Source organism: Haemorhous mexicanus, chromosome 16 (assembly GCF_027477595.1).
Source record: "Haemorhous mexicanus isolate bHaeMex1 chromosome 16, bHaeMex1.pri, whole genome shotgun sequence".
NCBI classification, from domain to species: Eukaryota; Metazoa; Chordata; class Aves; order Passeriformes; family Fringillidae; genus Haemorhous; species Haemorhous mexicanus.
The window spans coordinates 15,124,329-15,152,065 of NC_082356.1; the positions used below are offsets into that span (position 1 = coordinate 15,124,329).

At 45.4% G+C, this 27,737-nt stretch overlaps 1 protein-coding gene across 3 annotated transcripts in view; it reads left to right on the top strand.

The window, feature by feature from the left end:
• The window catches only part of LOC132334703 (hydrocephalus-inducing protein homolog), a 59,036-nt gene extending 48,180 nt beyond the window's left edge, over positions 1 to 10,856 (top strand). Inside the window, exons 41-50 of one of the 3 annotated variants that reach the window (XM_059860789.1) lie at positions 172 to 323; positions 1,231 to 1,423; positions 1,965 to 2,073; positions 2,646 to 2,900; positions 3,246 to 3,388; positions 3,730 to 3,951; positions 7,930 to 8,090; positions 8,588 to 8,688; positions 9,262 to 9,679; positions 10,482 to 10,856. In XM_059860789.1, the coding sequence (XP_059716772.1) occupies positions 172 to 323; positions 1,231 to 1,423; positions 1,965 to 2,073; positions 2,646 to 2,900; positions 3,246 to 3,388; positions 3,730 to 3,951; positions 7,930 to 8,090; positions 8,588 to 8,688; positions 9,262 to 9,679; positions 10,482 to 10,566 (1,839 nt within the window). In that variant the 3' untranslated portion in view covers positions 10,567 to 10,856. Of the gene's footprint in view, positions 1 to 171; positions 324 to 1,230; positions 1,424 to 1,964; positions 2,074 to 2,608; positions 2,901 to 3,245; positions 3,389 to 3,729; positions 3,952 to 7,929; positions 8,091 to 8,587; positions 8,689 to 9,261; positions 9,680 to 10,481 lie in introns of those variants that run through there. The other 2 variants (XM_059860790.1, XM_059860791.1) reach the window with 2 other exon arrangements.
• Positions 10,857 to 27,737: the final 16,881 nt, after the last annotated feature.

Sequence of the window (27,737 nt, forward strand, 5' to 3'; positions counted from 1 at the left end):
CAGCACTCAAAACACACAAGGTCAGAATTCCCTGGGAGGGAGGCAGCCTGCCCAGGGAAGCAGGAAGGAAGACACAGTGTCTGGGGCTGTTCTCAGTAATGCATTTATTAATAAAACTGTGTCATGTTGAAAGGTGTTTTCTCCTAACACTGCTCTCTGGGTTCCCCCAAGGAAAAAAGCTCTATCAACAACATTTTCAAGTTATATCCAGTCAAGATGTCCATTCCTGGCTCATCCTGTGCCGTTGCTACGGTGACCTTCACCCCACCAGACAAGCAGAACTACCACTGCACTTTCAAGGCTTCCCTTGTCATCCCAAAAGGGTAACTGACCCTGTGAAATATTGGGGGAGGCCTCACTGATAGCTGCCTCTCCACTGGGAAGGCACAGACCTCTTGTTAGCTCTAATGCTTTCAGTAGCCTTAGGCAGAGTACTTGGCATGAGATGATCTGGGAGGCAGTAACTGTTAGAGCAGAAGAATGAGGCTGATGGTTTAGCCTGTGTGAGGTACTATGAAGACAGGGAAATATTAGGTAGTCAACTGGAAGTTACTGAGATGTGCTGCAGCTGAGCTGGGGGTTTCCCGCAACAAAGGCTTAGATGAAGCCATTCCTGTGCCAGCAAGTCAGCAGTCACATTTTCATCTTTGTTTCTGTAAAATTAAGTGATCTTCTGTGACTCCCTGGCATTTGTTAAGGTATTTTTTGTGAGTGGTTGGAGCTGATATGGAAGAGGAGCCCAGTTTCTCTGCTCTGGGACCTGTGGAGTGGGGTTTGACCTGTCCTTCTTCAACCCTTTAGTGGCTGAATTGGAAAAAGTCTAATTGCTAATAAGCAATTGTTTTTTACTGTTCTTGGAAAAGATCTTTACTGATAGTGACTATTTATTTTTGCCTCCTTGCTTTTGTACTACTTTCATGCTGTGCTTTTGCTTGTTGCACGTCTCATCTCACTGCAGCCAAGGGATTTGCCATATCTCATCTGGTGCCTCCTTATTTACCTGCTGTACTGCATTATTCAATTAAGTGAAATTAACTGTTATTGTGGAAGGCTCAGGCTCTTTGGAGCAGGTTCCTCTTGTGAATGGCCCTGAGTGGATTGGGAAGAGGCTGGTAGGGGGCTGTGTTGTGGGGTACAGGAGCACCAGGCAGGGAAAACACTGTGGGTGGCCCTTGCCCAGTGAGAAATGGGTCAGTGCCGGTTGAAATTGTTTCTATGCCTCTCCTGCAGCTCTGTGGAAACTAAATTCCAAATCCTGACCTTCACCATCAGTGGGAAGGGGCATGAGCCACAGCCAACAGTTGTGTGCCCAAGTGCTCGCAGCAAGAGGGGAAATGCTGTGCTGCGCTTCAAGAGGCTCTGGCTGGGGGATTCAGAGATGCTGCCCCTGGTCATCCGTAACAATGGCATCATACCTGTCAAGGTGAGGAGGACCTGCTCAAGGAATGGTCTGGTTTGGGAACAAGTGCTTGTAGCACAGGTCCTGAAATACATGGCAGACCTGGGAAGAGGTGTCAGAAATTCTTTTTAAACAAGTGACTGACATCTGTTCTCCAAGAAGGGAGTTGTTGGAAATTTTCCGTCCAGTCTGTCTTCTTTAAGTTGAACACAAGAAAGGTGGTGGAGTATTTTCCCTCTGTCTCTCAGGTCACCTTTTTTTCTCATAGATATGTGCAATTTCCCAGTTCCATTAGATTGTATTTGATCCCAGTTTACCACATTTTAAGTAAACTTAGTTGTGGTTTAATTACATTCTGCTCATTACTTTCTGTGCTGTTTGGCTCTTTGTCCGTTCTATCCAGATGCCTCTGAATGCCCTTTTTTCCCGGCTAGTTTTGTTAAGAGCTGTTTGTAGTAGGAGAGGTGCTGCGCTCCCATACAGGACCAGCAGCACAGTGGTGTCAGTCCCCGTGCCATCCTGTACTCACACCAGCATCATTTTGCTCTGGGTTCCCTTGTTTCAGTTTATGTTACTCCTGGAGGATGAGCAGGGAGCGTTCTTATTGAGAAGCAGAGTCTCCACACTCGAGGTGTTCCACACTGGAGATGTGGAAGAGGACTCCCTTGGAAACGGTAAATTCATTAACCATGAAGTATGATCATGCACAGAGGGAAAACGTGTGCCCTGCTCTGAGCAGCAGCCGCGTGTTAGGCACAGTTTCTTTCCCTGGGCTCTCTGTCCCCAGTCTTTTCTTGGAGACTTTTTGCAGGGTTTCCTCCTAGCAAGTTGTAGGAAGTTCTTCTATTCTTCTAGACATGGTGGGTTGTGTTGTCACTACCTCAGTGGACCCTCTGAGGTATCTGCTGCATGTGGGAAGGTACCAGCCTGAACAGATGCAGCCCTTGAGCACACAGACAGGCAGCAGAAGCCGAAAACACTCTTTGGCTCAGCTTCCCATATGGCTGGAGCTGGCTGGAAGCAGATGGCTTGAGGGCTGGTCATAAGCCTGAGGTTAAGCTGCTTAAGTGGTGATGTGTCTGGAGGTAGCAGTCTTGTGAACATAGCAAGAGGGTCTGGAACCACTGGAGGTAGAACCTGCGCTTAGAAGGCAGCTGGTTTCAACCTCTTATTCCTCATATATCCTATGGAAATGTTTCCTCTGTACAGCTGTCCTACTTTGACTGTGATTTCCATTGCTGTGCAGAGAGCAAGCCCCCAGAGAAGCCCTTCTTCCTTCTGCATCGCGGGCAATCAGCAGAGTTTGATGTAACTTTCAAACCCACTCTGGCTCAACATCTGGAAGGGAAGATTCGTGTGTTAGCGGGGGACACCTACTCTAACAAGACCCTAATAGAGCTGGTGGGTGAAGGCCACAAGGACGAATTCACCCTCGATGGACTAGAAGAAGACACACAGGAGAGAAATGCTAAGTGCAGTCTGAAGAAAGACATCACTGATGGTAAGAGAGGAGAGGCTGCCAAGGTGGAGCAAAGAAGAGGACAATGTCTGATCTCGTGTGTCCTCCCTCTAGCCAGGCCTGGGCTGTCATCCATGGGACTTGGTGGCCTGTGGGCTTGGCAGCCATGCATGCAAAGCAGTGTGTGCTGTACTGCATGTCGCTGGCTTAGGGATGTGTCAGGGTGTTTCCCTGGACGTGGTGGGATGGGGAACTGTTTGGGGAACTCCCTCTCAGAGGGAGGAAGGCTTGGAGCAAGGAAGCATTGAACATGCAGTTGTCTATGCATGTGAGGGTGGCAGGTGGAGCTCCCTGCACGCTGAGATCCTTTGCTCTCCTCCTTAACAGCTTTCAGACTGAATCACATCCAGTTTGGGGGCTGTTGTGTCAGGAAGCCCTGCTGCAGGACCTTCACCATCACCAACCACACCCAGACGAAGGTCATGCGCTTTGAGTGGGAGGCAGACATCCCATTCCAATTCTCCCCCAGGGTGAGCATGGACTTCTCTGCCTTTCCTCATTGCTCAAGCCCTGTCCTGATGTTCCCAGGAGCTGGCAGGGATCCCTCACATACCAGTGATAGCCCATTCCAGTGCCTTGTAGGAGATGCAGTCCCTGGCTTGGCTGGGCCAAGGATGCCAGCCTTGAAGAAAAGGCTTAATGTTATGGGAGGTGGCACCTTCTGTTCATACTTTTGTCTACCAGGCTTCACATAAATCCACAGTGAGGTATCCTTTCCTGTCACAGCTGCTCATCACATTGGTCCCTTTTGCTATCCGCCCTGTCCTTGGCAGTGCTTCCAGTTTGGTCTTGACTCCCTGATTCTCCCTAGGTGGGACACCTCCATCCTGGCTGTACCAAGGGCATCACAGTGACCTTGCAATCAGATGTCCCAGCCACCTTCAGGAGGCACCTTGTGAAATGTAAGGTGGCCAAGATCAACTTTGAGGTGCCAGGAACAAAGGTTCCGGACTGGGATGACCAAATGTTCATTGTCCCATGGAAGAGTTCCACCAGGATAGACCCGGGACACAAATTCCCTAGAATGCAGAAGGTAAGAAGCAAAATGGCAAAAAAAGCCAACACAGCTTTACAAAAAGAACCACCATAACACCATCACTGCTGGCTGAGCAGCTCCTGCTTCCTCTGGACATTGGACAGCTGTAAGCTTCACCAGCAGTGCATTCCAGGGAGAGGTGGAAGCACAGTGGCCAGTTATACTCACACAAGATGGGGAAGCCTTTTTGACAAGACACCTTTAGCCACACACAACTATCAGTTGCAGCCCATGTTGAATAGGTGTAGTGGTTTCAGTTCACCAATATGAGATTTCACCAATGTTAAGATTCCCAGCCCAATGCACCAAAGAATGTGGCAGGCTTTGGTGCTGGCCAATCACCAATGCACTTGCTTCCTGCTGTGAGATAGGATTAGGAGAAAGGCAAAGCAGGCTTAAAACTTTAAAAGGGTATACAGAAAAATTTTATTAAAAGTAACTGAAGAAAAAAAGCGAGAATCAAACCAAACCCTTCAGAACACTTCTCCCCCCACAAACTTTTCTTTCCCACTAACAATGTAAATAAACAAAACGTCAAATTTCCAGTCAGTTTACCACCTCTAAAATAGTGTTTCTTCAGTTCACCTGAGAGAGAAGTCCCTCTTGTTAAGGTTATGAAGACTTCTCCACAAGAGGAAAAAATGAGGTTCTCTCATGGCTCTCAATGTCATCATGAATGACAGCCACCTGGGGCGAAAATCTGCTATCACAAAGCCCCTCCCATTTTCCACCAGCCTTCCCACAGCTTGTTGATGGGCCATGTTGACTTATGGGTTATTGTTTTAAAGATGAGCTGTTCAAAGGCAAAAGTTCTTATTATCTTATTATCTCTAAAATCGTCTTCATCCCTGGGAACAGAGATCTTCTCCTGGGGGCATGGACTACTTTTCTTTCCTTCTCTGTTCAAACTTCTGATAGTATAGTTATAAATGATCAATTCTGCAGCCAAATTTATAAAAAAATATTTTATAAATTTATTAGATCGACAACCAAAAAAAATAGAATATTATAAAACCACCACAGCCAAGACAGCATCAACCCCGGACTTTGACGCTGGGTGAACTTGGGACAGACCGACGTAGTGTCAGCGTCTCCCCAGAGTGTCACACCAACTGCTCCAGGTAGCCAGCTTATATACAGTTTATTCTGCCTGAAGCAGAAATGACTTAAGATTTCTATAAGTTCCTACATATGTATAATGGGAACTATACAGATGCAGTCCAGTACCAAAGTCAGTCCATAGGTTTGAATGGCTGTCTGGGCTCCTCGAAATGGTCTTCCTTTCAGCTGTAGCCGGGACATCGCCGTTATCCGATGTAATCTCTCCCAGGTGTTGTTCAGTGAATGTTCTGGACATTCGTGGGAAATGGTCGTTGATCATTCAGAAACACTCACTCGTTAATGGTCATGATTTATGTGAGCGAGTCCGGGAAATCTTTTGGAAATGAAAAGCCCTGCTTCTGGTCATGGGGGTCAGATGCATGGTTGGATCTTTATAATTTTTATACAATTTCCAAAGCATAAATTATCTACATCATATACTACAGTATCACAACTACTTTAACACCTGCTTATTTAACATGGAGGCCTTTGGTTGGTATCAGTTGAACACTTTCATCTCCCCATAGTTTCATGCGTTACAGGGAAAAAGAGTCCTTCTCCATATATTACAAGAGGATTTCAGCTTCTAAAACAAGGCATCTCCTCAGCCCTCCCATCTGGGACTTGACTTCTTCGCTGTCAATGATGTCTTCATGTTTGAAATAAACAGGGCAGGAGATCTTTCTCTTTTTAATGCCTTTATTAAAAGTGATCAGCTCAAGGTTGGATGGCTTGACAGGTTCACAGATTCGCCATCGTCACTTCCAGGAGTGACTCGGAGGAGGAGGCAACTGCAGCTTTGTCAACCAGGGGGCAGAGCTGGGGGGCCCTTGCCCCATGAGAGCAGGTGGGGGTATATACCCCTGGATTCTAACTTTTGAGTTTTCCATCTAGGGTACTGGCCCCAGCTGAAGTCTTCTTTACTTAGGGTGAGGGACAACTAAGGTTTTCAGTGTCTCTGCTGGCTTCGAACCTCTCCCCTGGAGTCCAGATACTACTTTGATCTCTAAATTCCATATTGGCTCGCCGATTTAGGGGTTCATTGCTGTTTTCTGGTGGGGTGCTTGCCCTGTTACATCTTGGCTCTAAACTTATTTGCATATCAACTCCTGGTTCCCTCCTCTCCACCATCTCAGGGTGGGGGGGGAGGATGCCATCCTCCCACCTGGCGGAAAGCAGGGTGATGCTGATACAATAGAGTGAATTCTCAACAATAGATGGCTAATGACCTGATACTTAACAGGTGATTACAACATACAGCCAACAAAAGCACTCCTCTCTGCCAGAACTGGTTAAACTTTTAATTCTACAACCTTGGGAAAAAAATGGGTAACCCTTTTTTTTGTTCATAACAATGTTGTTCCTGTATATGCTTGCATCTCGTTACTTTCTCTCACTCGAGGGAGAATTGAAGTATTGAAAGGTTTAACATCCCACCTGGAGCTCGGTCAGGCTGGGTGCTACAGAAGGTGGGAGTTCTGGTTAGGGAAGCGGCTGGCATCGAATTAGCTAGGCCAGAACTCAGCAGCAGCAGCACGCCAGGGGTGGCTTCTCCTTCCCTCTGCCCGATGGTTGTGGGCAATTTCCACGGGAGTAAAATCCCGGCACCAGCCCAGAGCTGCTGCCAGGGCCCTGCAGGTTCGGCTGGGCCTCAGGCTGTGGGGGATTGTAGCAAGCAGTCAGATGTTAGCAAGGCTGGCTCAATCCGGCCCCGTGGCACCCCCCTGTCCCTGCCCAGCAGCCAATGTTGGGGGCTGGCAGGCGGCCCGGGGAAGGGCGCTGAACCCCGCAGCAGGGGCCGCCCAGCCGTGGGGTTTTCCTCGCTCCTGACCAGAAGGGAAAGAGGAAGTTCCCTGGTTTCTTTGGTCTTTTACATGTGTGTTTCACAGAGGCATGTGCGATTTCTACTGGATGGAAGTTTTGCATCACTTCCCTAGATTTCCTCTCATTCCAAACCACGACAATGGGAGACAATGTTTTACGAATTTATCCCATTTTATGGTGTTAGAAATATCTTCATCTGATTTGATGCCTTTTAACCAACAAGGAGTTAAGTCTGCTGAACTCTGTCTCTTATTTTGAAATAGAGAGAAATACACTTCTCCTGCATATGCTGGTGAATTAAAAGTTTTGTCTGCAGGGATACCAGAGAATTTGGTTGTGGTCTCTGTATTGTGAGGGATATCTCATCGTGGAGTAGCCCAGGCATTGTATGACAGTATGGAGGAGTCTGGAGAAGGATCATCTCCAGAGACTCTTGCTTTTATTGTCATTATTGTCAAACACACTCATCTTGGATGAAGGTTCTTTCTGAGTTTCTGGACCATTTTAAGGCCTCTAAACCATCCTCTTTTCTATCAGAATCTCTGTGGTTGGAGACTTTCTTAGTGAGATCTTTCACATCCCAAAATGCCCATCCCCAGCTCCCAGCAGTGGCTGTTGCTCCAGACATGACATCTGGAGAGCACTTTCTCCTTAAACAAGAAGGAAAAGGTGCTTTCTAGAACTCTTTAGTCTTGAGGTTCTCCATCCACAGAGCTCCAGCAGGGGAACTTAACCCTAATTTTGAGACCTGCTGAATTTATAGGGGACCAGGAAAAATACCAGTCCCTCTTCAAGGCTGAAGTACAGGGACTGGAATGCAGGTGTAATCTCCATGAGTATATTAACAGCTGTGGTAGTGACTGCTTTGAGCAGTGGGTAGAAACAACTACTGTAGCAGAACAGTCCCAATTTTGTCATCTTTCCAGGGAAGTAAAAGTGAATGGTCCTTTGTAGTCCCTCTAGGAGGCTGATCTTGGAGGCCAAAAGATTGCCCTTCTCAGCCCGACTTTCTGGGCTCTGGTCAGTGATTCCTTCCTCCTGTGTTTGCAGGTGGTTGAGATAGCGCCGGAACCGGCTCACACTGTGGTGGAGGAGAGCAGCCAGGAGGTTGAGGTGTACATCAGTGCTGTGGTTGCCTACGCCCAGTTCCAACTGAGCACCGACAGGGTTCAGTTCAAGGATACCTTCCCCTTCCAGAGGAGGACAGCCACGTGAGTGCTGGAGGCCAGGCAGGAGCTGCCTTTGCCCAGGGCTGACCCAGTGCCTGCTTACCAGAACTCTACCCCAGCCCAAACCAGCACAGGCCCTTTTACGTGCACGCAAAGCAAAGCAGGAGATGGTGGTCAGGAGAGCCTCAGTGCTGCTATACCTTTCTCCTGAGGACAGCCATGGGTTTGCTTTCACTGCATGTCACCTGTCCTCCTCTGCTCAAGAAAAACTTTGCAGTCAAACCAAGACCTAAAGCAAGAGTAAGCCCCTTAGCTTCAATGTCCTGGGCACCTTGTTGGCCCTTTTCTCTTAAACTTCCAGACTCTGAAATACTTTCTTGGGCCACCCAGGACAGCAGTCTGGTCATGGCAGGGTTTCCTGGGGAAGAAGATGCTCCTCAGGAGAAAGTGGCACCAGGAGTTCATCAGACAATATTACTGTACTATTTGCTTTATACTTATTGGACATTTTTTTTTTATTCCTCCTTCTTGCTTTTCAGTTTCATGATGCACAACACAGGGGAGGTAGCCCTGGAATACTCCTGGGAGAAAGTTGAAGAGAGTGAACCAGTGAAGAAGCCATTCTCAACCACTCTGATGCGTAAGAGCATTTCACTTGGTAGCTGAGAGCCTGGGGAGAAGAGCCTGCCACTTCACTCCAAAACACAAATTGCTTTTTCATCCTTGTCCACACATCCACTTTCATCAGCATCTTCCCAGCCGCAGCTGGAGAGTTTTCTCCTTGTCCCCCTCTGCTTTTCAGCCCCTTCTGTTCTTGCTCTGCCACTTCTGCTCTGCAGAGGAGCTGAGGCAGGCTCTGGGGAGAGCCACGTGCTGGGTCAGGACTGGGAAGGGGGACATCAGGTTATCTCTTTGAGAAGTCTGAGACTGGGAAAAATAGTGGTGTAATGAGTCAGCTGCCCTGCAGCCAATGTCTGTGTGCAGTTCTCCACTCCAGGGCAAATGAAAAGTCACTGTCTAAAACCAACTCTCCTGCTTTGGCACACACTTTGTGTGCTGCAGGCAGAGTCCCTGCTCTATGTCCTGCTAGAATAAAGTGCTCGGCCAGAGATGATCCAAGTGCATCCCAAGCTTCCACCTACCTGCCCCAGGAGGCAGAGTTGCTGGGAACATAGGATTTTGTGTTTGAAAGGTGTCCTCTTCCTCCCTGCAGGTCGGTTCCTCTGTGATGATACTGTAAAGCATCGCAGAAAGCTGCTGCGTCTTTTCTGGTGGGAGCAAGACCATCCTCCTGAGAAGCCTCCTAAAGTGCGGCAGCTGCAGCGGCCTGCCAAGCAGCAGCAGGATTCCAAGCAGCAGCAGGAGCAGCCCGAGCAGCAGCAGGAGCGGCCTGAGCAGCAGCAGGAGCAGCCCAAGCAGCAGGACTGCTCCAAGAAGCTGCGCCGCTTGAAACAAAAGCACCTCTCTCCGCAGCGTGCCACTTCCTCCCTGGAAGTCTTCCCAGATGTTATCCACGACCTGTTCTCCATCAACCCCTACCGTGGCACCATTGCTCCTGGCCAGAAGCAGACCTTTCACCTGCAGTTCTCCCCAAAGCGCCCCGGGAATTTTAAGACCACCCTGCTGTGCAGGTGGGAAACATCTTCGCCCTTGCCAACTCACACTTCCTGATGGGTGTCACTGAATCACAGGGTGGGACAGGGTGGAAGGGAGCACAGTAGGTCATCTGGTCCCACCTCCCTGCTCAAGCGGGGTCATCCCAGAGCACATGGCACAGGGTTGTGTCCAGAGGGCTCTGGAATAATTCCAGTGAGGGACACTCCACAACCTCTCTGGGCAACTTGTCACCTGCACAGGAAAGAAGTTCTTCCTCAGGTTCAGGTGGAATTCCCTGTTGAGGTTCTGCCCATTGCCTCTTGTTCTATGCTGGGCATCACCAAGCACAGCCTGGTTCATTCCTTAACACCCTCCCATCAGTTCCTCTGACTGGGATGGGGAGGTGGGAGACAGGCAGCCCCAGAGAGGTGGCATAAGCACCCACAGGAGCACAGAAAGATCACCATCTGGCCTTGGTAGGGAGGCACTGGGAAAAGACACTGCATGGAATATTAAGCTCCTGGAGGGTTGCAAAATCTGGAACGAGAGATCCAGGGACCAGCCAGTCCCTAGCTCTGCTTCCTCTTGGGACAGGCAAGGCCTGCTTCTCTGCATGGAACCCTATGTGCTGTGGTTGGTCCCCAGGCATTTAACTGGTCACATTCCTGCCCTTGCACCTCTGCAGCCTCCATGCAGCGAGTGCAGTTATTCAATTTGCTCCTTACTGCTTGCACAGAGAGAGGATGCAGCACTGTGTGCTCTGCAGAGACAGAAAAGTGGCTGGCTGGAAATACTCGTCTGGCTAATACCAGTGAATACCAGTCCTTTTCTTCCTAGGATTCCTAACCTGAAGCCAGCTCAGAAGATGGGGCGGGTGATTGTGAAAGGCAGAGCCTGGGAGGAGAAGACCATGAACCATTAGAGTAGAGGGAGAAAGGCCAGGGACCCAAGAAGGAGATGCTCTGGAGACCACCACCTGAGGGACAGCGTTTGTGTCAGCTGGAGCATCCAGCAGGAGCTGGCAACATCGTGCTTTCTGCTGCTGATGGTCCCTTCACTAGGGACCTCTGCAGTACCCTTCCAAGCTCCAGTGAAGACCTCTGTCTTACCTTTTAGTTACCTAAGTTAATTAACTGTTTATTAGATTGATAAGTAATTGATAATTCTCAATTAATTGTTAATAAATAATTGTTAATAAATTGTTAATTGTCAGCTTGTCTTGGTTTGAAAGAGAGATGTCTTTCAGGACCTCTCTAGAAAGGAGAATGTGACCCCCTTCCCTCCAAATTGTTATAACTTTGAAATTAAGGGGCTTTCAGGCAAAGATAGGGGAGGAGGAGTAACAGTTCTTTACCAGTATGTACAACAAGGCAAACAAACAACGCCACCGGCAGCAACAAATAGAACCAGATACCCAAGCACAGCTTTCCTTCAGCTGCAGGCACTTTCCTTTTGGTGTAGTTCTGGTCACAGCCAAGCAGGAAAGGGAGGCAAATGAATGACGCAATTGCTTGAGAAATTTTAATTATTACTGAAGGCCCCAGAAAGTGTCACAGCACTTGAGGTGTGCCCTCACCAGTGCCCAGCACAGAAGGACTATCACTGCCCTGGTCTGTGGGGGGAACAGTGCGGGATGTGGAGGTTCAGGGACATCACACGACAATCAATATGATCCATTGAAGCCAAATTTATTATCCCTAAAAAGACTGTATTTATAATAATTCTCTACTGTCCACGCGTCTCTAGCTAATACATGATTGGTTAGGCCTAGCTGTTCACGCGTCTAAGATAGGGTGCTGATTGGATCATCTAACTTTTCACGCGTCTGGCTGTGGTTTTCTGTCCCACCCATGAACTGTCTTTTTCCTCACTTTCCCAAGCTCACTGACAAACTTGCTGAGTCCATTTGACTCTTCTTCTTGTATCCTTTTCAAGGATATACCGACCCCATTTTCTGAATATATCCATTGTTGTTTGTGAACGTGTCCATTGTCCATTATCCCAAGCAGGCTGGATTGTGCATCGGATGAATATGGCCATTGTTTCTCAAAAACTACTCAATCTGCAACAAATCCTCAACACTGGTCCTCATGGCTACACTATTGCTGATACAGACCAGGCTGCTGACTGGCCTTTTTGCCCACCTGGACACGCCTGGGCTCAGGTTCAGTTGTTGGCAATCAGCTTCCCAGCTACTCTTTCCACAGCTGGAAGCTGCAGAGGGTTAGTGTGGCCAAAGTGTACAACCCAGCACTTGGTCCTGTTTAACCTCATGCCAGTGGTCTCAGCCCATGGATCCAGCCTGTCCAGGGCCCTCTACAGCCTTCCTGTCCTCCAGCAGATCTGCCCTCTGACCCAGCTTGGCATCATCCAAGGAAGGACATTGAGGTTCTGGACAAAGACCAGAGAAGAGAAAGGAAGTTGATTAAGGGTCTAGAGAATAAGTCTGATGAGAAATGGCTGAGAGAACTAAGGGAGCTGAGGATGGCTCAGTCTTGAGCAAAGGAGGCCCAGAGGGAACATTGTCACTCTCTACACCACCCTGACAGGGGGTTGTAGTAAGATGGGGGTTGGGCTCTCCTCATAGAAAGCAATGACAGGACAAGAAGACACAGACTTAAGGTGCAGCAGGGAGGTTAAGCTGGACATCAGGAGGAATTTCTTCACAGAAAGGATTCTTAAACATTGGAAGGCACTGCCCAGGGAGGTGGTGGAGCCACCATCTCTGAATGTGTTCAAAGACCAGCTGGATGTGGCACTCAGTGCTCTGGTCTGGTTGACAAGGTGGTGTTTGGTCCAAAGCTTGACACAATGATCTCAGTGATCTCTTACAACCTAATTGGTTCTGGGATTCTTTAAAGTTAACACCTGGTAAAGACAGAGAATCCTTTCAAGTTAAGTATGTGTGCTAGTTCAGAGCAAATTTGGAGGGAACACCCAAAGGGGCTCCTCTAAGAAGCAGATTCAATTGGCCCCTCCTCCAGCTGGTTCGGGAAAAATACCTCCTTGGAGAAAAGTGGAAAAAACTGTTTATTAAACAAGAAAACCTAAACAATATTAAACAATAAAACCTCTTTCTCCTTGAAAAGAAATGACAAACTCAGAAAGCCCCCTCCCTGGGTTGCAGCTTGGCTCACTCAGTCCCTTACCAGTCCCTACGGTGCTGGAAATGCCGCGGCCCAGGCCTGGCCCAGTGGGCCACAGGTGTGAGCTGCCAGTGCTCTGCTGGGTGTTCAGTCCAGAGCAGGTTTAAACAGGTCCAAAGAAAAGGGAAAAGGAAAAAAAAACCAAACACTCCAGGGAACTTCTTTGCCTCAGCTAGCTAAAACTAACTAAAACAAAGGAGAGCTCTGTCCTGCTCTCTGTCCATCTGCAGACAACACAGTCCAGGAGCAGGAATGTGGAGGAGTGAGTGCAGTGTCTGAAAACAAAACTCTGTGCTTCTTCTCTCCCCACTTTGCTCTTGGAACAAGTCTTAAAAGTGCAAAACTTATTATTCAGCATAAACAGAACAGATGATTGGGGATAAAAGCATCATATAGATAAACAGTAATGTTTTGTAAAAGGATTTTACAGGAGCTCACATGTTACCCTGACCAATCAATATGATAGACATAAATCCCTAGAATTGTTAACTGTTCTCTGGCCTATTTATCCACAAAGCACACAGTATTCTACGGTTTTAGAGCTATAATGAATTTTTGAAATCATTAAGGTGGAATCAAATAATAATTTAATTGCCAATAGCAAGAATCCTGTGAAATTGTTTGAGCAGGAAGAGCAAATCCACCTGCCTTTAAAAACTTTTAATGTTTAAAAGTTAATGGTATAAGTTCTTCATCAGCAATTGTTTGAGTTGTCTCTGGATATAACATATAGGTAATTTAACCATGATTTTCTTGAATGGTTCCTAAATTGCACTGTGTTTTCTTTATCATTGTGCATGTTTTCCTTAATTGTCTAGCTTGTGTGGACAAGGACAAAATACACAAGATACAAATTCACGAAGAATTCAGGAGGTTCTGGATTGTTCATGCATAATCTGTGACCAAAGCCTCATGTCAGCCATACAGTGCATTCTCAAGCTCAGCAAAAAGATTTTCAGCTTAGAAAAGCACAGTTTTTATAATAAAATATGTTACCTTTCTGTATATAGTAGCTATTTCTATGATGCTTGCCCTTTGACTTGCTCTTGCATGGTTTAAATGTAAGACACTCCAAATACATGCCAAAAGAACTCGGTCAGGTGATTCCAGCCTGAAGCAGGTATACCAGTGCTCTGGCCAGAATCTTCTTATTTGTTTTCATGTGACATTCTCACATGTTACGAGTTGAAAGTGAAGTTCTTGTCTTGAATTAGTCTAATAAAACATTTTCCATTTGGAATAGAAAAGACAATAATTCCAATCTTTTATGAAAGCCTTACAAATTAACTTGGGAAGAATAAATAAAAGATCTTTTAATGTATGTATGGAAGAGAATTTTGTGTCCTAGCAGCTTCTCATGATTTATCATAATGGTGGCAAATTTATTGAGATGATAAAGAGAGGAGCAAGGAATCTGCCTGCCTATATGTTTCCTCTTGTAATCTAATAGCAGCTGCCTCACTGGAAAATGTGTTATGCTGACAATATTTATTTATTCAATGGGAGAGTAAACTGCTTTATAGAGCTCTGGATTGAGCCAAATGACTTTTAAAGCCCAGACATTAAATTTTTAAATCTGTCAGCTTAGATTCTAGCTTTGTTTTCAGCTGCTGCTGATGCAGGTTTTCTCTTTTATTGTCTAACTGACAACCTAATAAATAAGTTGCACATAGGGTGGTGGAAAAGAATGGTATATTGCCATACTTTCTTTGACTTAATCACAGCCTATGCAGTACCTCTAAGAATCTGTAGGGAATAAAGGTATCCTGATAGGTATGTTTTTAATAAGCTTTTACCCTAGAAAGTTGCCCTAGAAAGTATCTGTTATTGATTGTGAAAAATGCGTATTATGTGATTGGCTCTTCACAGGTATTAAAATTTATACTATATGTGTTATGTTGGAAAGTTATGTTGTATTAATATTTTTGTAGTGCTGTATTGATCTTTTTAAGTAGTGTGGTAAATATAGTTTTAGGCTATTATCGCATAATATTAAAATAGAAGCTATGTGATGTAAAATACTTTTTGTAACTAGCTCAAGGAATGGATAACTAAGAAATTTTTCACATAAAGATACCAGCAACAAGACACCAAAACAAGAATTATTGCCTCCTTATTGGGACAATCCAGACTTCTTACAGACTTATAGGAGCTAAGAATTGATTTACAAGATGAAGGAGGGAGCAGAAATTAAGCAGAAGACACTTTTTGTCTGAAAGGAATGTTTGAATTGTGTATGAGGTATATCAATATGCAACAGGCTATTGCTTTTAAGGCTTAATCCTTTGTTAGTGAAGTGTGCTTTTGTGGCAGAGCAAACACCTGGACATCCATAATTCTTTGCTTATTATTTTCTTTTATTGTCCTCTGATTGTCCAAATTCTTATTGTCCTAATTATTATTATTATTATTTTATTACTATTAAACTTCTAAAATTTTAACAGAAATGATTGGTGTTTTTCACAATTTGGTGCTGTGACTCGGATCAAAACAGCTTGCTGCCAAAACCTCAGAGGATTCCAAGTGAGGGAGATGCCCTGCCAAGTTTGGCAGCCTCACTCTTTCTTCTGGAGTGATTGGCAGATGCAGGTTCCGACCAGTGGACACAAAGAGACAATAAAACAAAGAAAAGGGAAAAGACTCCCAAAAACTGTAGTAATTGGCCCCCTAAGACTAAGTGTACACTAAGTGTTCACTAAGACCTGGAAAGGAAAAAGGATTGTAAGTACTTTTCTGGGGTGATGGGGGGGATGGTGGGGGGGGGGGGGGGCAGGGTGTGGATACAGGTAGGGGATGAGTGTGTGTGTGTGTGTGTGTGTGTGTGTGTGTGTGTCTGACAGGCGGGCTGGTTATCCAGACCTGCCAAATGAGTGAGAAGTCTCCCATGCCGCATTTCTGTCTTTCCACAAGAAGAACAGCCAGTAAAGAGACGAAGTGAGAAATAAAAGGAGTGAGAAAATCCCCCCCCCCGCCCCGCCCCGAGGAAACTGGGCCGTACTTTGTCTTCCTTTTGTCCAGCTTTCCTTTCTAAATTGAAATTCTTAATTGATTCCCCTAATTCTAAGGCTGCCTCCTTGGTCATTTGGTCAGCAAGTTTATTCCCTTTAATCTCAAGAGTATCCCTTTTCTGGTGTCCTTTTATGTACACTATCGCTATTTCTGTTGGCTTTTGTAAAGATTTTAATACTAACTTTATTAGCTCTGCATGTACTAAATTTTTTCCTTTAGAATTTAAATATCCACACTCCTCCCAGATCTTACCAAATGTGTGGACTGTGTCAAATGCACATTGTGAATCTGTGTAAATGGTGCCATAATCTTTCTCTAACAAATCTAGTCCCTTTTTTAATGCATATACTTCACAGCACTTTGCTGACCAATTCAAAGAGAGTTTCCCTTTTTCTAAGATTTCCATGTCTTTACCATCTATTATCACATACCCAGAAGCTCTTTTCGCAGCGATCACTCTAGAGGACGTGTGTGTGAACAACACTCTCCCGTAAGGTAAGGGTACATCTCCAAGGTCTTCCCTTACTTTTGTTTGCATGTGTATTAATTCAAGGCAATTGTGCTCTAAATTGTCCACGGGTTCTCCAGAAAGGAATTGAGCAGGATTAAGACACTTAGAAGTAGTGAGGTATAAATTCTTAGCATCTATTAGGATAATTTCATATTTTAAAATCTTGGAGTCAGTGAGCCATTGCTGGGCCCTTTGACTAAGAACTGTTCCAATATCATGTAGCGTGTGCACTTTAATCTTTCCCTGTAATGTTAATTTCTGGGCTTCTTCTATCAAAACTGCTGCAGCTGTAATTGCTTGCAGAGAGGTTGGCCACCCCCGGGCTACAGGGTCTAGTAATTTTGACAGAAACACTACAGGTTTTTGGGATCCTCCCCATTCTTGGGTAAGCACCCCATAGGCGATTCCTTCTTCTGCACTTACAAAGATATCAAATACCTTCCTAAGATCGGGCAAACTTAGAAGTGGGGCTGAAGATAATTTATTCTTTAGATCTTGAAATTGCTGGTCATCATCCATTGTCCATTTGATTGGTTCCTGGTCTACCAATTTATTGTACAAAAATTTCACGCTCTATGTGTAATTATTTATCCACAATTGGCAATACCCAAATAAGCCCAGGAGTTTTCTTACTTTCCTCTTAGTTTTAGGAGCCAGGATAGAAAAAATTCTTTCAGAACTTAATTTTTTATACCCTCTTCCAATCACGTGTCCCAGTTAGGTGACTTCAAGTTCTATGAATTGCAATTTATCCCGCGATACCTTCAGCCCCTTTTCCCTTAGGAAATTTAATAGCTGTATACTGACAATTCTGTCTTCACTTTCCTGTTCTCCAGATATAAGTAAATCATCACCGTATTACAATCTTTTTATTTCTTCTTTAGGATGGAATTGATCTAATAATTCTTCTAGCGCCTGCCCAAACAGATTAGGGAACTCAGTAAATCTTTATGGTAAGCACGTCCATCTTAACTGCATTTTCTGGCGTCTATCCAGATGTTCCCACTCAAACGCAAACCAATCCCGGCAATATTCTGCCAAGGGACAAGACCAAAAGGCATCTTTTAAGTCTATGATAGTGTCCGGGTTTGAGAGGAAGTGAATTTTTTGGGATGCTGTGGTCAAACCAATAGGTGCTCAGATTTGAATGTTGGCACCTGGTGTGGCCACTGAGGACACAGATACGCCTCTGAGAATATGGAGGGTTAAAAGCAGAGAACTCCCGGGGGAAGTTATCTTGGGTTCCGTCTATGAAAGAGGTCAGACCTCCCCTGCCCACCTGTGGGCTGGGTGGGGGAGGGGAAGCCACGAGGCCTGAGTGAGGTAAGCCAGGGCCTTGGACAGAGTAGGGAGGTGAAGGCCCCTGCAGGATGGAAGGGTGGAGGAACCCTGATAGACATCGGGTAGCCCCCCCAGAGAGAGAGAGAGAGAGCTTGTGCCACCTTGAAATTCAATATCATGTGCTGGCAGCACGGCCAGCCAGGAAGGAGAAGGGGGGCAGCGAGAAGGTGCCCGGCAGGGCAGTGTGGGGGTTCTGGACAGGCAGAGCCTGATATTTTAACCCTTTTCTTGGATGATGGAAACCTTACAAATGCTGATCCTCCTGGAGCTGAATGAGGAGAGAGGTAAAGATGGAATAGCAGGAAATGGGCAAGTGTGATGCAAGTTTGTGCAAGTGAAAGATGTCTGAGAGAAGCTGAGAAGAATCCTAGGTGAGAGGAGATGATGGAGTGGCCTTTGGCTGGACTTTTCTTGTATAGCCATGGAAAGAACCATTTTTCCTGTGACACAGAGACTGCATTGAGGGGGAGGCAATGGCTTGGAGCCAAGAAAGTTCAGTGTTGTTATGTGAAGGAGTGCGTGAACAGAGATGACAGATGAGGAGGGTGGTGGTGCCCTCGATCTTCAGTGGAGGAGAGGATCTCTGTTCTCCAGACCCCTCAGCCCCAGGGGGTGAAATCTGGGGGGGGGAGTGTGTCCTGAAAGAGAGAGACTGTGCTCTTTTTTGAACTGGGCAAAGCATCCTTAAAAGGAAAACCCTTTCCCTTTAGAGAAGCAGCTCTGGTCCATGCACAGTGGTGAGAGCACTGGGCATGGAAGGAAGATGTCACAATGGTAGATGTTCTCCGGACGATGCCACGTGTGACATGGAAACACACGAGGTTTCAACTGTGTTTCCTGGGGAAGCCCATGGTGCAAGAGGGACTCCTCTCTTCTTGATGAACTGAGAATTGATTATCTAAAGGGTGGTGATAGACTGAGAGTTAGTGATCTGAGGGGTGGTGACTGAATTGAGAATCCAAGGTTTTGTCTTACTGTAATATGTTGGAAATTTGGTGGGGGGGGGGGGGGAGGAGGAATGTTTTTGGAAGATTTTCATTCTGAGTTTTGTGTGTGTTTCTTTTTACATATAGTTGTAGGTTAATAAAGGGGTTTTTTTGTCTTTTATTCCTAAGCTGGAGCCTGCTTTGCTTTATTTCTGATCACATCTCACAGTAGACACCAGGGAGTATGCATTTTCATGGGGGTGCTGGCGTTGCGCCAGGGTCAAACCATGACAGATAGTAAACCAGTGTGTTCTCTTGGGATCTGACTCAGCAATGTATATGGATTAGGCACTACAGGGTGTCTCGCAACAGTCCTCTTATTTACTTCCCTTAAATCCTGGACCGATCTATATTTTCCCTCAGCCTTTTAAATAGCTTATATGGGGTGTAGCAGGCCCAGGTCCAGCTAAAGCTCCGTGGAGGGCTGAAGCCTAGAGGGAGGAAATGCCAAGTCATGGTGAAAAGGCCAGAAGCCCCTCTCTTCTGCATTTCAGACTCTAGCTTATCTCTCTGTTACCCCATAGGTTACTTCTCCTTAACCCCTGCTATTGGACAATTTCTGATCCTTTCTAGCCCTATATATTGGGCTGCCTTAGCCCATTTTGGCCAGAAGAGCTGTTGCTGGAACCCTTCACAGACCCCCCCCAGTAAAACCATTGCTGTGGGGCTCCAGGGCTGCCTTCTTCTCTCTTGTGGCATCTGCTTCCCGACTAGCCTGCAAGGCTCCTTAGCAAGCAAAGAGCTGGAATCATAAGAGAGCTGAATCACTAAAGAGCTGATATCCTTTCGGCTTGCTAAGGCTGCCTGCGGCTAAGAGCAGCTTGGGTATTCGGACAGTCAGTCTCCAAAGGACTGAGCTATCTGGCTCGTGCCTGCCTGCTTGGGGGCAAACGAGCCCAGCAGGAAGCCGGAATAATAGGAGTATTATTGGGGACATACACGGTTCTAGGATCCCTTCCCTTAATACGTGTTCGACCACAGGTGCCAAGCCCTTCTTTCCCTCTGATGATATGGGATATTGTTTAACCCATATGGGAGAAGTGTCTTTGTGCATTTCTACCTTTATTGGTGGAATGTTCAAATATCCGTATTTTCCCTCTTCTGCCCACACCTCTGGTTGAATCTCTTCTAAGTCTCTTTGGGTTAACCTCATAAGTCTGACCACCATTTTCCTGTTCTCCGGTATGATCCCCACTCCCAATGGGACTTGTAAGTGTCTTCCCAAAAGATTGGTTTCTAGTCTAGGCAGATAGATAATATCAACTATACATTGCCTTGAATTTCCTTTTATTTCTACATTTTCGACAACTGGTGCTCTGTTGTAAATGATCAATTCTGCAGCCAAATTTATAAAAAAATATTTTATAAATTTATTAGATCGACAACCAAACAAATAGAATATTATAAAACCACCATGGCCACGACAGCGTCAACCCCGGACTTTGACGCTGGGTGAACGGAGTTCAAACTGATGTAGTGTCAGCATCTCCCCAGAGTTTCATGCCGACTGCTCCAGGTAGCCAGCTTATATACAGTTTATTCAGCCTGGAGCAGAAATGACCTGAGATTTCTGTAAGTCCCTACATATGTATAATAGGGACTATACAGATTCAGTCCTGTACAAAAGTTAGTCCACAGGTTTGGATGGCTGTCTGAGCTCCTCGAAACTGTCTTCTTTTCAGTTGTAGCCAGGACTTCGCCATTCTTCGATGTAATCTCTTCCAGGTGCCGTTCTGTGAATGTTCTGGACATTCCTGGGAAATGGCCGATGATTGCCCAGGAAGGACTCATTCATTCATTAATAGTCATGATTTTATCTGGGCGAGTCTGGGAAGCTTTTTGAATAGAGAGGAAAGCCCTGCTTCTGGCCATGGAGGTCAGAGGCATGGTTGAATCTTTATGATTCTTATACAGTTACAAAGCATGAATTATCTCTATCATATATTACAGTCCCTGACACAGCACGCGGCTTTTTGGGCCAGGGGAATGAATCCTTTGGAAAGGGGTGACCCCCTGGCAATCCTTGGTTCCCCCGAGCAGCTCTTAGAAAGTGTCCACAAAGCCGCCGGCCTGCAAATGATTCATGAAAAGAAATGACTTCCTGGTTTTGAATCCCCAATGCAATTACCTGTGAAGCCAGAACTAACGGCCCCTTGAATTCGTGGGCTTCCAGAAACCCTTAAACCTACAGCAATGACTCCACAGAAAACCATCATGGCTTTGAGTCCTGTAGAGAGACTAGATAGATTCCTCAGAAACTCCACTTACCAAAGTGAAGCTAGAGATCCTGGCTTCACTCCATACTCTTCCCCCTCACAGCCCTCAGCTTCTCAATCTGATTCACCTGCCAGTAGCCGTAAAGTTTGGACATGGGGTGAAGTTGCAGTAGATCTGATTAATTATTGTAGACAATAAGGACCTATAAAAACCCTGGAGGAGAAATCAGAAAAAACAAAAGGTGTTGGTTATTTGGGGCTCCTCACAGTGAAAATATAGAGAAGGGAAAACAGATCTCTAACCGCCACCAATGGTGGTTGATGGGAGTTAAAAAGGGGAGTTCCCAAAGATAGATGTGATAGATGGTTTGCCCCTTGATAAATTGCAGAAAATAATAAAGAATTGACACCATCGAAAACCAAAGCCATTGGCTCAAGCCAGTGCACCCCTCCCTTCTCAGAAACCAAAACTCACCCTCCCTCAGCCTCTCCCACAGAACACAGGCAACGAGCCAAAATTAACCCTCTCCCAGCTTCTCTCTCAGGATGCAGGCAGCAGAACCCACCCCCAGGCTCTCCCTCAGAACACAGGCAGTGAACCAAAACCAACAGGGTTTTTGGGAAACTAATCTCTCTGCTGCTTACAGGTGGGCAAAGGGTCAGATCTTGGGTTTATTTAAGAATGCTTACTAAAAAGAAATCAGGAGATATATTAATCCCAGCTATCACAGGCCCCAAAAGGCTACTAGTAACCTTTCGGATTGACACTGGGGCTCAAAACTCTGCACTAACAAAAAAGGATGCCAAGAGGTGTGGGATTGTTCAAACTGAGACAATGCTGTGTTCTTAATGCTCTGGTAACTACAGAATCTATGAATGTTGCCTTAGGCAAACTGATGCTCCCTGGAGATGAGCATCAATTAGTCGTCAAAATGGTAATCGGGGACATTCCAAATAATTTATTAGGAATGGATGTCCTTACTAGGAGGCAGTGGGAAGACTCTGAGGGATTTCTGTGGTCTTTTGGCACACTGCCACTTACTATTATGCTGCTTAAAAACTGCACCCTCTCTACCGTATAGTAAAACAACTAATGTAAAACAATACCCTCTACCTTTGGGTGCCACAGAAGGTATCAAAGCACTTATACAAGACTTGAGAAACCAAGGGGTAATAATTCACACACATTCTCCTCTTCATTCGCAGGTATGGCCAGTCCAAAAAGCCAATGGAAAGTGGAGAATAACAGTAGATTTTCGCAGGCTTAATGCCAGCACAGACCCTCTTACAGCAGTGGTCCCAAACTTAGCTGAATTTATTAACATCAGTTCAAGAAAAAGCTCACTCAATCGTGGTAACTATAGATGTCAAAGACATCTTCTTTATGATACCAATACAGCCAGAAGATATGGACCCTTCTGCCTTCACAGGGGAAGGACAGCAATACACTTTCACTAGGCTTCCCCAAGGCTACACACACTCCCCCACTTTGGCCTGAGATGCTTTAGCCCAGGAATGAGAAAAAAATGCCCAAACCTGATCCTGTAGCTGTTTATCAATACATTGATGACATTCTGGGGGGTTGGGGGGGGGGGGGGGGGTGGATGAAATAGAGGTAGTAGGGAAACATTAAAAAAAAATAATCTCTCACTTAGAAAGTCTTGATTTGCAGATGCCCCCAGAGAAAATTCAGAAGCCTTCTCAGGAAGTGAAGTTTTTGGGAATTTGGTGGAAAGGAGGTATGACATGTATTCCACCCAATACCCTAACCTCTTTAGATCAGATTCAAATGCCTGAATCCTGGAAAGATCTCCAGCAGGCTCTAGGACTATTAGTGTTCTGGAGAAAACACATCCCAGATTTCTCAATAATTGCTAGGCGGTTTTATGACTTGCTGAGGAAAAGGGTGAAATGGGATTGGACTCCTTCTCAGGAAGAAGCATTGCAATTACTGATTTTTGAGGCAACAGCTCACCAAGCACTAGGCCCTATCCATCCCACAGATCCCTTTCAGGTGGAATGGGGATTTGCCTCCTCAGGCCTATCAGTACACATCTGGCAGTGGGGTCCCAAGGGTCCAACAGGGCCTCTTGGTTTTTATTCCCATGGTTTCAAAGATGCTGAGAAAAGATGCACTGACTGGGAAAAGGGGTTGTTTTTAGTTAGCTTAGCTCTCATAGAAGAGGAAAAAATTGCACAACAACAGCCTATTGTATAAAGAGGCCCTTTCAAAGTTATCAAAATTGTCACTAATGGGACCCCCCTTGCCTGACGGGCTGGCCCAAAGGGCCTCACTTAGAAAATGGTATGCTCAGATGGTACACTACTGTAATACCGTCTCAGTAACAGAAGGTGCTGCTAAAAATTGAGCAATCCAAGACACTGAGAGCCTGGCTAATAGCCACGATAAACCCGCCTCTGCAAGCAAAGTTGCCCTTCCTTTCTCCCCCAATCTAGCAACAAGTTCTTGGTTCCCAGATGCCTCTGCAAAACGGGAAGGGAAGGTATGGAGATATAGAGCAGCTGCCTTACACATTTCACCTGGTGAAAGAATCATTACGGAAGGGGAAGGCAACGCTCAGGTTGGGGAACTCATAGCTGTTTGGAGTGTTTTCCGACATGAGGCACAGAACATTTGTCTGCATTTACACCGACCCTTATGCAGTGTACAAAGGTTGTACCGAGTGGCTTCCTTTCTGGAAGCAAAATGACTGGGAAGTTCACAGAATTCCAGTGTGGCAAAAGGAAAAGTGGTAAGAAATTTTAGATATTGCAAGTCAAGGAGATTTTGCTGTTGGTTGGGTATCTTCTCACCAAATAGATGGAAATTCAGCAGGAGAGTGGAATAATAGAGCTGATGAACTAGCAAGGGTCAGCCCCCTGAAAAAGGAACTAATTACTGAGGACTGGGATCAACTTTTAGAATGGCTGCATGGAAAAAGACAGCACACAGGTGCAAAAGATTTGTACAAGGAAGCTTATGCTCATGTTTGGCCGGTTACCAGGGAAATATGTAAAACACGCGTATCAGCCTGCAAGCAATGTTGCAGGAGACTGGAGAGACATCATTTAGAAGATGACCCTCTGCATTTAAGAAAGGGTAAAGGCTTATGGGATGTGTGGCAGGTAGACTCTATCGGCCCCTTGAAGAAGTCAGGAGGTAAACACTTTGTGCTAGCAGGAGTAGAAACTGTATCTGGGTTGGTTCAAGCTGATGTTTTAAAAGAGCTACAGGTGATAATATGGTTAAAGCTTTGCAGGGGTGGTTTGGAACTTTTCCCAAAGCCACAAGAAATTCAATCTGAAAACAGGTCCCACTTCACTGCTAGAGGTGTACAGCATTGGCAAAAGGTGAAGGAATTAAGTGCACTTACTACCCTCAAGCTAACAGGATGGTAGAAAGGACCAATGGTTTTTGAAACGACTTCTGAAGCCACAGGAGGGAAATTGGGACGTTCGGTTACGGGAAGCTGTTAAAGAAGTGAACAGTAGACAGGGGGTGAGTGGATGTCCCAAAATCACTGCCTCTTGCCCGACAGCACCAAGTATCATTCCCTCACTAGGGGGACCTGACAATTCAAGAAATCCAGCACATTACCCTGGACAACCTGTTCTGGTGGACCTCCCTACTGTAGGGGAAGTACCACTAGTGCTGAAACCCCTCTGAATAAATATGCACGGGTAGCCTCTGATGCTCTAGGGAAAGAGCATTGGATAAATACACGCTGGATAATCCCATCATTTGAACTCTTTTCTGCCTCTCAGTGGCAGGATTTCTGTTGTTTTTACTTTTACAGAAGAATCCCGAGGGACATGAGAACCATCTGAACCATGAGAACACTGGTGATACTTTTCTGCATCCTACCACAACTCCATGGACAGAATCCTGCTGAGTGGTCGTGGTCTGAAGCTACCATCCATCACACTAATGTTCTAGGATGGTACCCCAAGGGTCGCCACCTGAACCTAGAGCCTATAGTGCTGCGTGACTCCCAGGTATATCGCCCAAGTGAGTGGGGATGGGATCAGAAGGACTGGACTAGAACCCTAACTGGAACAACTGGGGAGTCAGTTGTGGTAGCATGCAGAAAAATGGAAGTATCTCTCTATGAGAAAGCCACCTCCATTACAGATGCCGGAAATGTTATGGAACCAGGTAGGAAAAATTATCTGGATATCCCTTCAGCCTGACTGTGTCCTACAAAGTGGGAGTGTGCCAAACAAATTCCCCTTATTCTGTGTTGCTGCCAGGAGTATGTTGGTAATTACCCTCTATGTCCCAAAACTAACAATGTGGCAATTACAAAGAATTGTAGAAATGAACCAATTGATTGCTGGCATGTCGCTATCGAACACGAAAGAACCAGACGCACACCGCTGCTCCAAGATGAAGAACAAAAGAGGAAGTTTATTTTCTGACTCCAACATTTATAGTTTTCCAAAGGTGACAGTGGATTGGAGGGTGACCATGCCACCTCTCCAATGCCACTGGTCAAACCAACAGTCCATCAAGTCTCTCCTCCTCCATAAAGGAATGCAAAAAAATGTATCTCCAGACAGTGTGTGATAAAGTTCTCCACAAGGAGGTAAACATCAGAAGGCTTAGAAAATCCTAGAAAATCAGGGCGACACTGGCATAATTTTACTTTAGCTAAACCCACTTATGTGACATGCCACTGGCAAAATAACTTGACCGACCCGTTAGGTTTAAAAGGCTTAGTTCGTAAATTTAAGATAAACACTATAACAAAACCCACCCTGAGTACTGTAGTTACATCCCAGTGGATAGAAGGGACTGAGAACATGAAGCCCACACTGAGTACCATAGTTACACCCCAATGGGGAGAAGGGGCTGAGGGTCCCCTTAGTCAGTATGTTACCAAATTGCCTTGGTCCCAGGCTTTTGTTCACTTTGCAGGAATGGGGAAAAAAAAAACCCGGCTGTAAGAGCCTAAATGAGAGATGCAGGACTCCAGGCGGTTCTTCAAAAGGCAGTTTATTCCATCCAAGATGTTGCAGCAGTCCAGGGTCGTGGGCGACAGAGCCTGTGCCTACAGCTGTCAGCTCCAGCTGCAGGCAGGCCTGGAGACCCTTTGGTTTTGGTTACATTGCACTATATACTTTGCTTGAAAACTTAATACAGTAGAACCAATCTATACCTGAAATATTATCTATAGCCTATCATCACTACTATCATTACCATATTCATGTTACCATTCTCCAGTCACTAAAAGTCAGTACATTACAGTTGAAGCTAGAAGTTGTTACTCAGTTTTCTTGGCTGTGGAAAATTCTGAGACCTTTTTTCTACTTTCCACATTTGCTGACTTGTTTGCCTGTGCTATCTTTCTGCTTGGTAAAAACATCTTCTTTGGGGAGGATTTATCCTTTGCTCTAAGTTATAAAACCCCCTTCTAACTAACACACCCTTTGCCTCCTTGGTTATCCAGTAAGACTGGCTCAGCAATTCTTTTCTTCTATGTCAAAACTTGTTTCCATCTCTATTCCTTCTTCAGATTCTACATTTAATAATGTATCTGCTAAGCATACATATCTGTGAAACGTTCTTGTCAAACTTTCATCCTTCCCAACACCTGGCAGCTTCAAGGGGTAGTGGGATAAGAAATTAGCATAGGATGTCAAATGATTAACGGAACTACCAGTAGTAAAGCAATCTCAATCAGTGTTTTGACAGATCAGACATATAAGCATGAACAGATTTGTACGCACCCAAGCGTACAAGACTGTTGGCACAATTTTACCTTAACACAAACCACAGACGTAGTTTGTCTTTGGTCCAAAAATACTGAAGGCCTTTTTTTTAAAAGTTTATAATAAATGCTATGACCCAACCTTCTACTACCACACTCCAGCCCAACCACTACTTATGCTTAGCCCGAGAATTTTTGAAATTGGACCATATATAATCAGGAAAACTGGTCAACAACAAGTATCGTTCAATCCAGCATGGTCTCTTAAACAAGTCAAATTGCTGATGACGCAAAAAAAAGTCTCAGAAATTCAGCCCGCCTGTTCGCCTTTTTTGCGGACTTCCTTTGAAGGTTGGACCACCTGTCTGCAAAAATGGAAAGTCTGGGTTTTTTTTAAAAGACAGATGCTAAGAGTCATAACCGGTGTTGTGGGAACAGGTTTGGGAATTCTAAATAGTATTGATTCTGAAGTACTAGGGAATAAATTGGCTGCCACAAATAGAGATTTGACCGAATTACACCAACTACTGCAGTCACCCTTATTGGCTTTGGGAGCACAGCAGTGGTTGCTTTCAAACATATTACCAACTTGGGAAAAGGTAAATGGAAATGATCACAAATAGGTAACTGAGGCACTCGGTGCTACACAAAACAACCTTTCTTTGGCTCTCAGCAGTATCCAGGCACAATAGCTGATGCAGTCTGTTGCTGCCTCAGTTCTAAGAGAAGGTGAAGAAGGCACTTTTCCAACTGAAATTTGGAAAATAATTTGGGACAGTGCCACTGATTTTGAAAGAGAATTCCAATCCTGGTGAAACTTGGTGAATTTTACTTATGACCCCATTACAAAAACAGCCACGGCTCTTGTGTTAACCATACACAATGCCTCAGTGCATTTGATATTTCATATTATTGCATTAGGGCTAAGTCATGATGGAGCTATTCTCTATCTTTCTGAACATAGAGAATGGGCCTGTCAAATTGGTGAAAAATGGCAAAATACTAATTTGAAATCTTGTATTGTCTGAGAACAAGGCTTCATCTGTGAAAGTAACGCAATTCTAGCTCAAGGTGTTTGTTTGGACACAGAGTAAAATATCTGTATTTTGAAATTCATCCTAACGAGACTTCTGGAACAGTCCTTTTATATATAGGCAATGGGTATGCATGCTT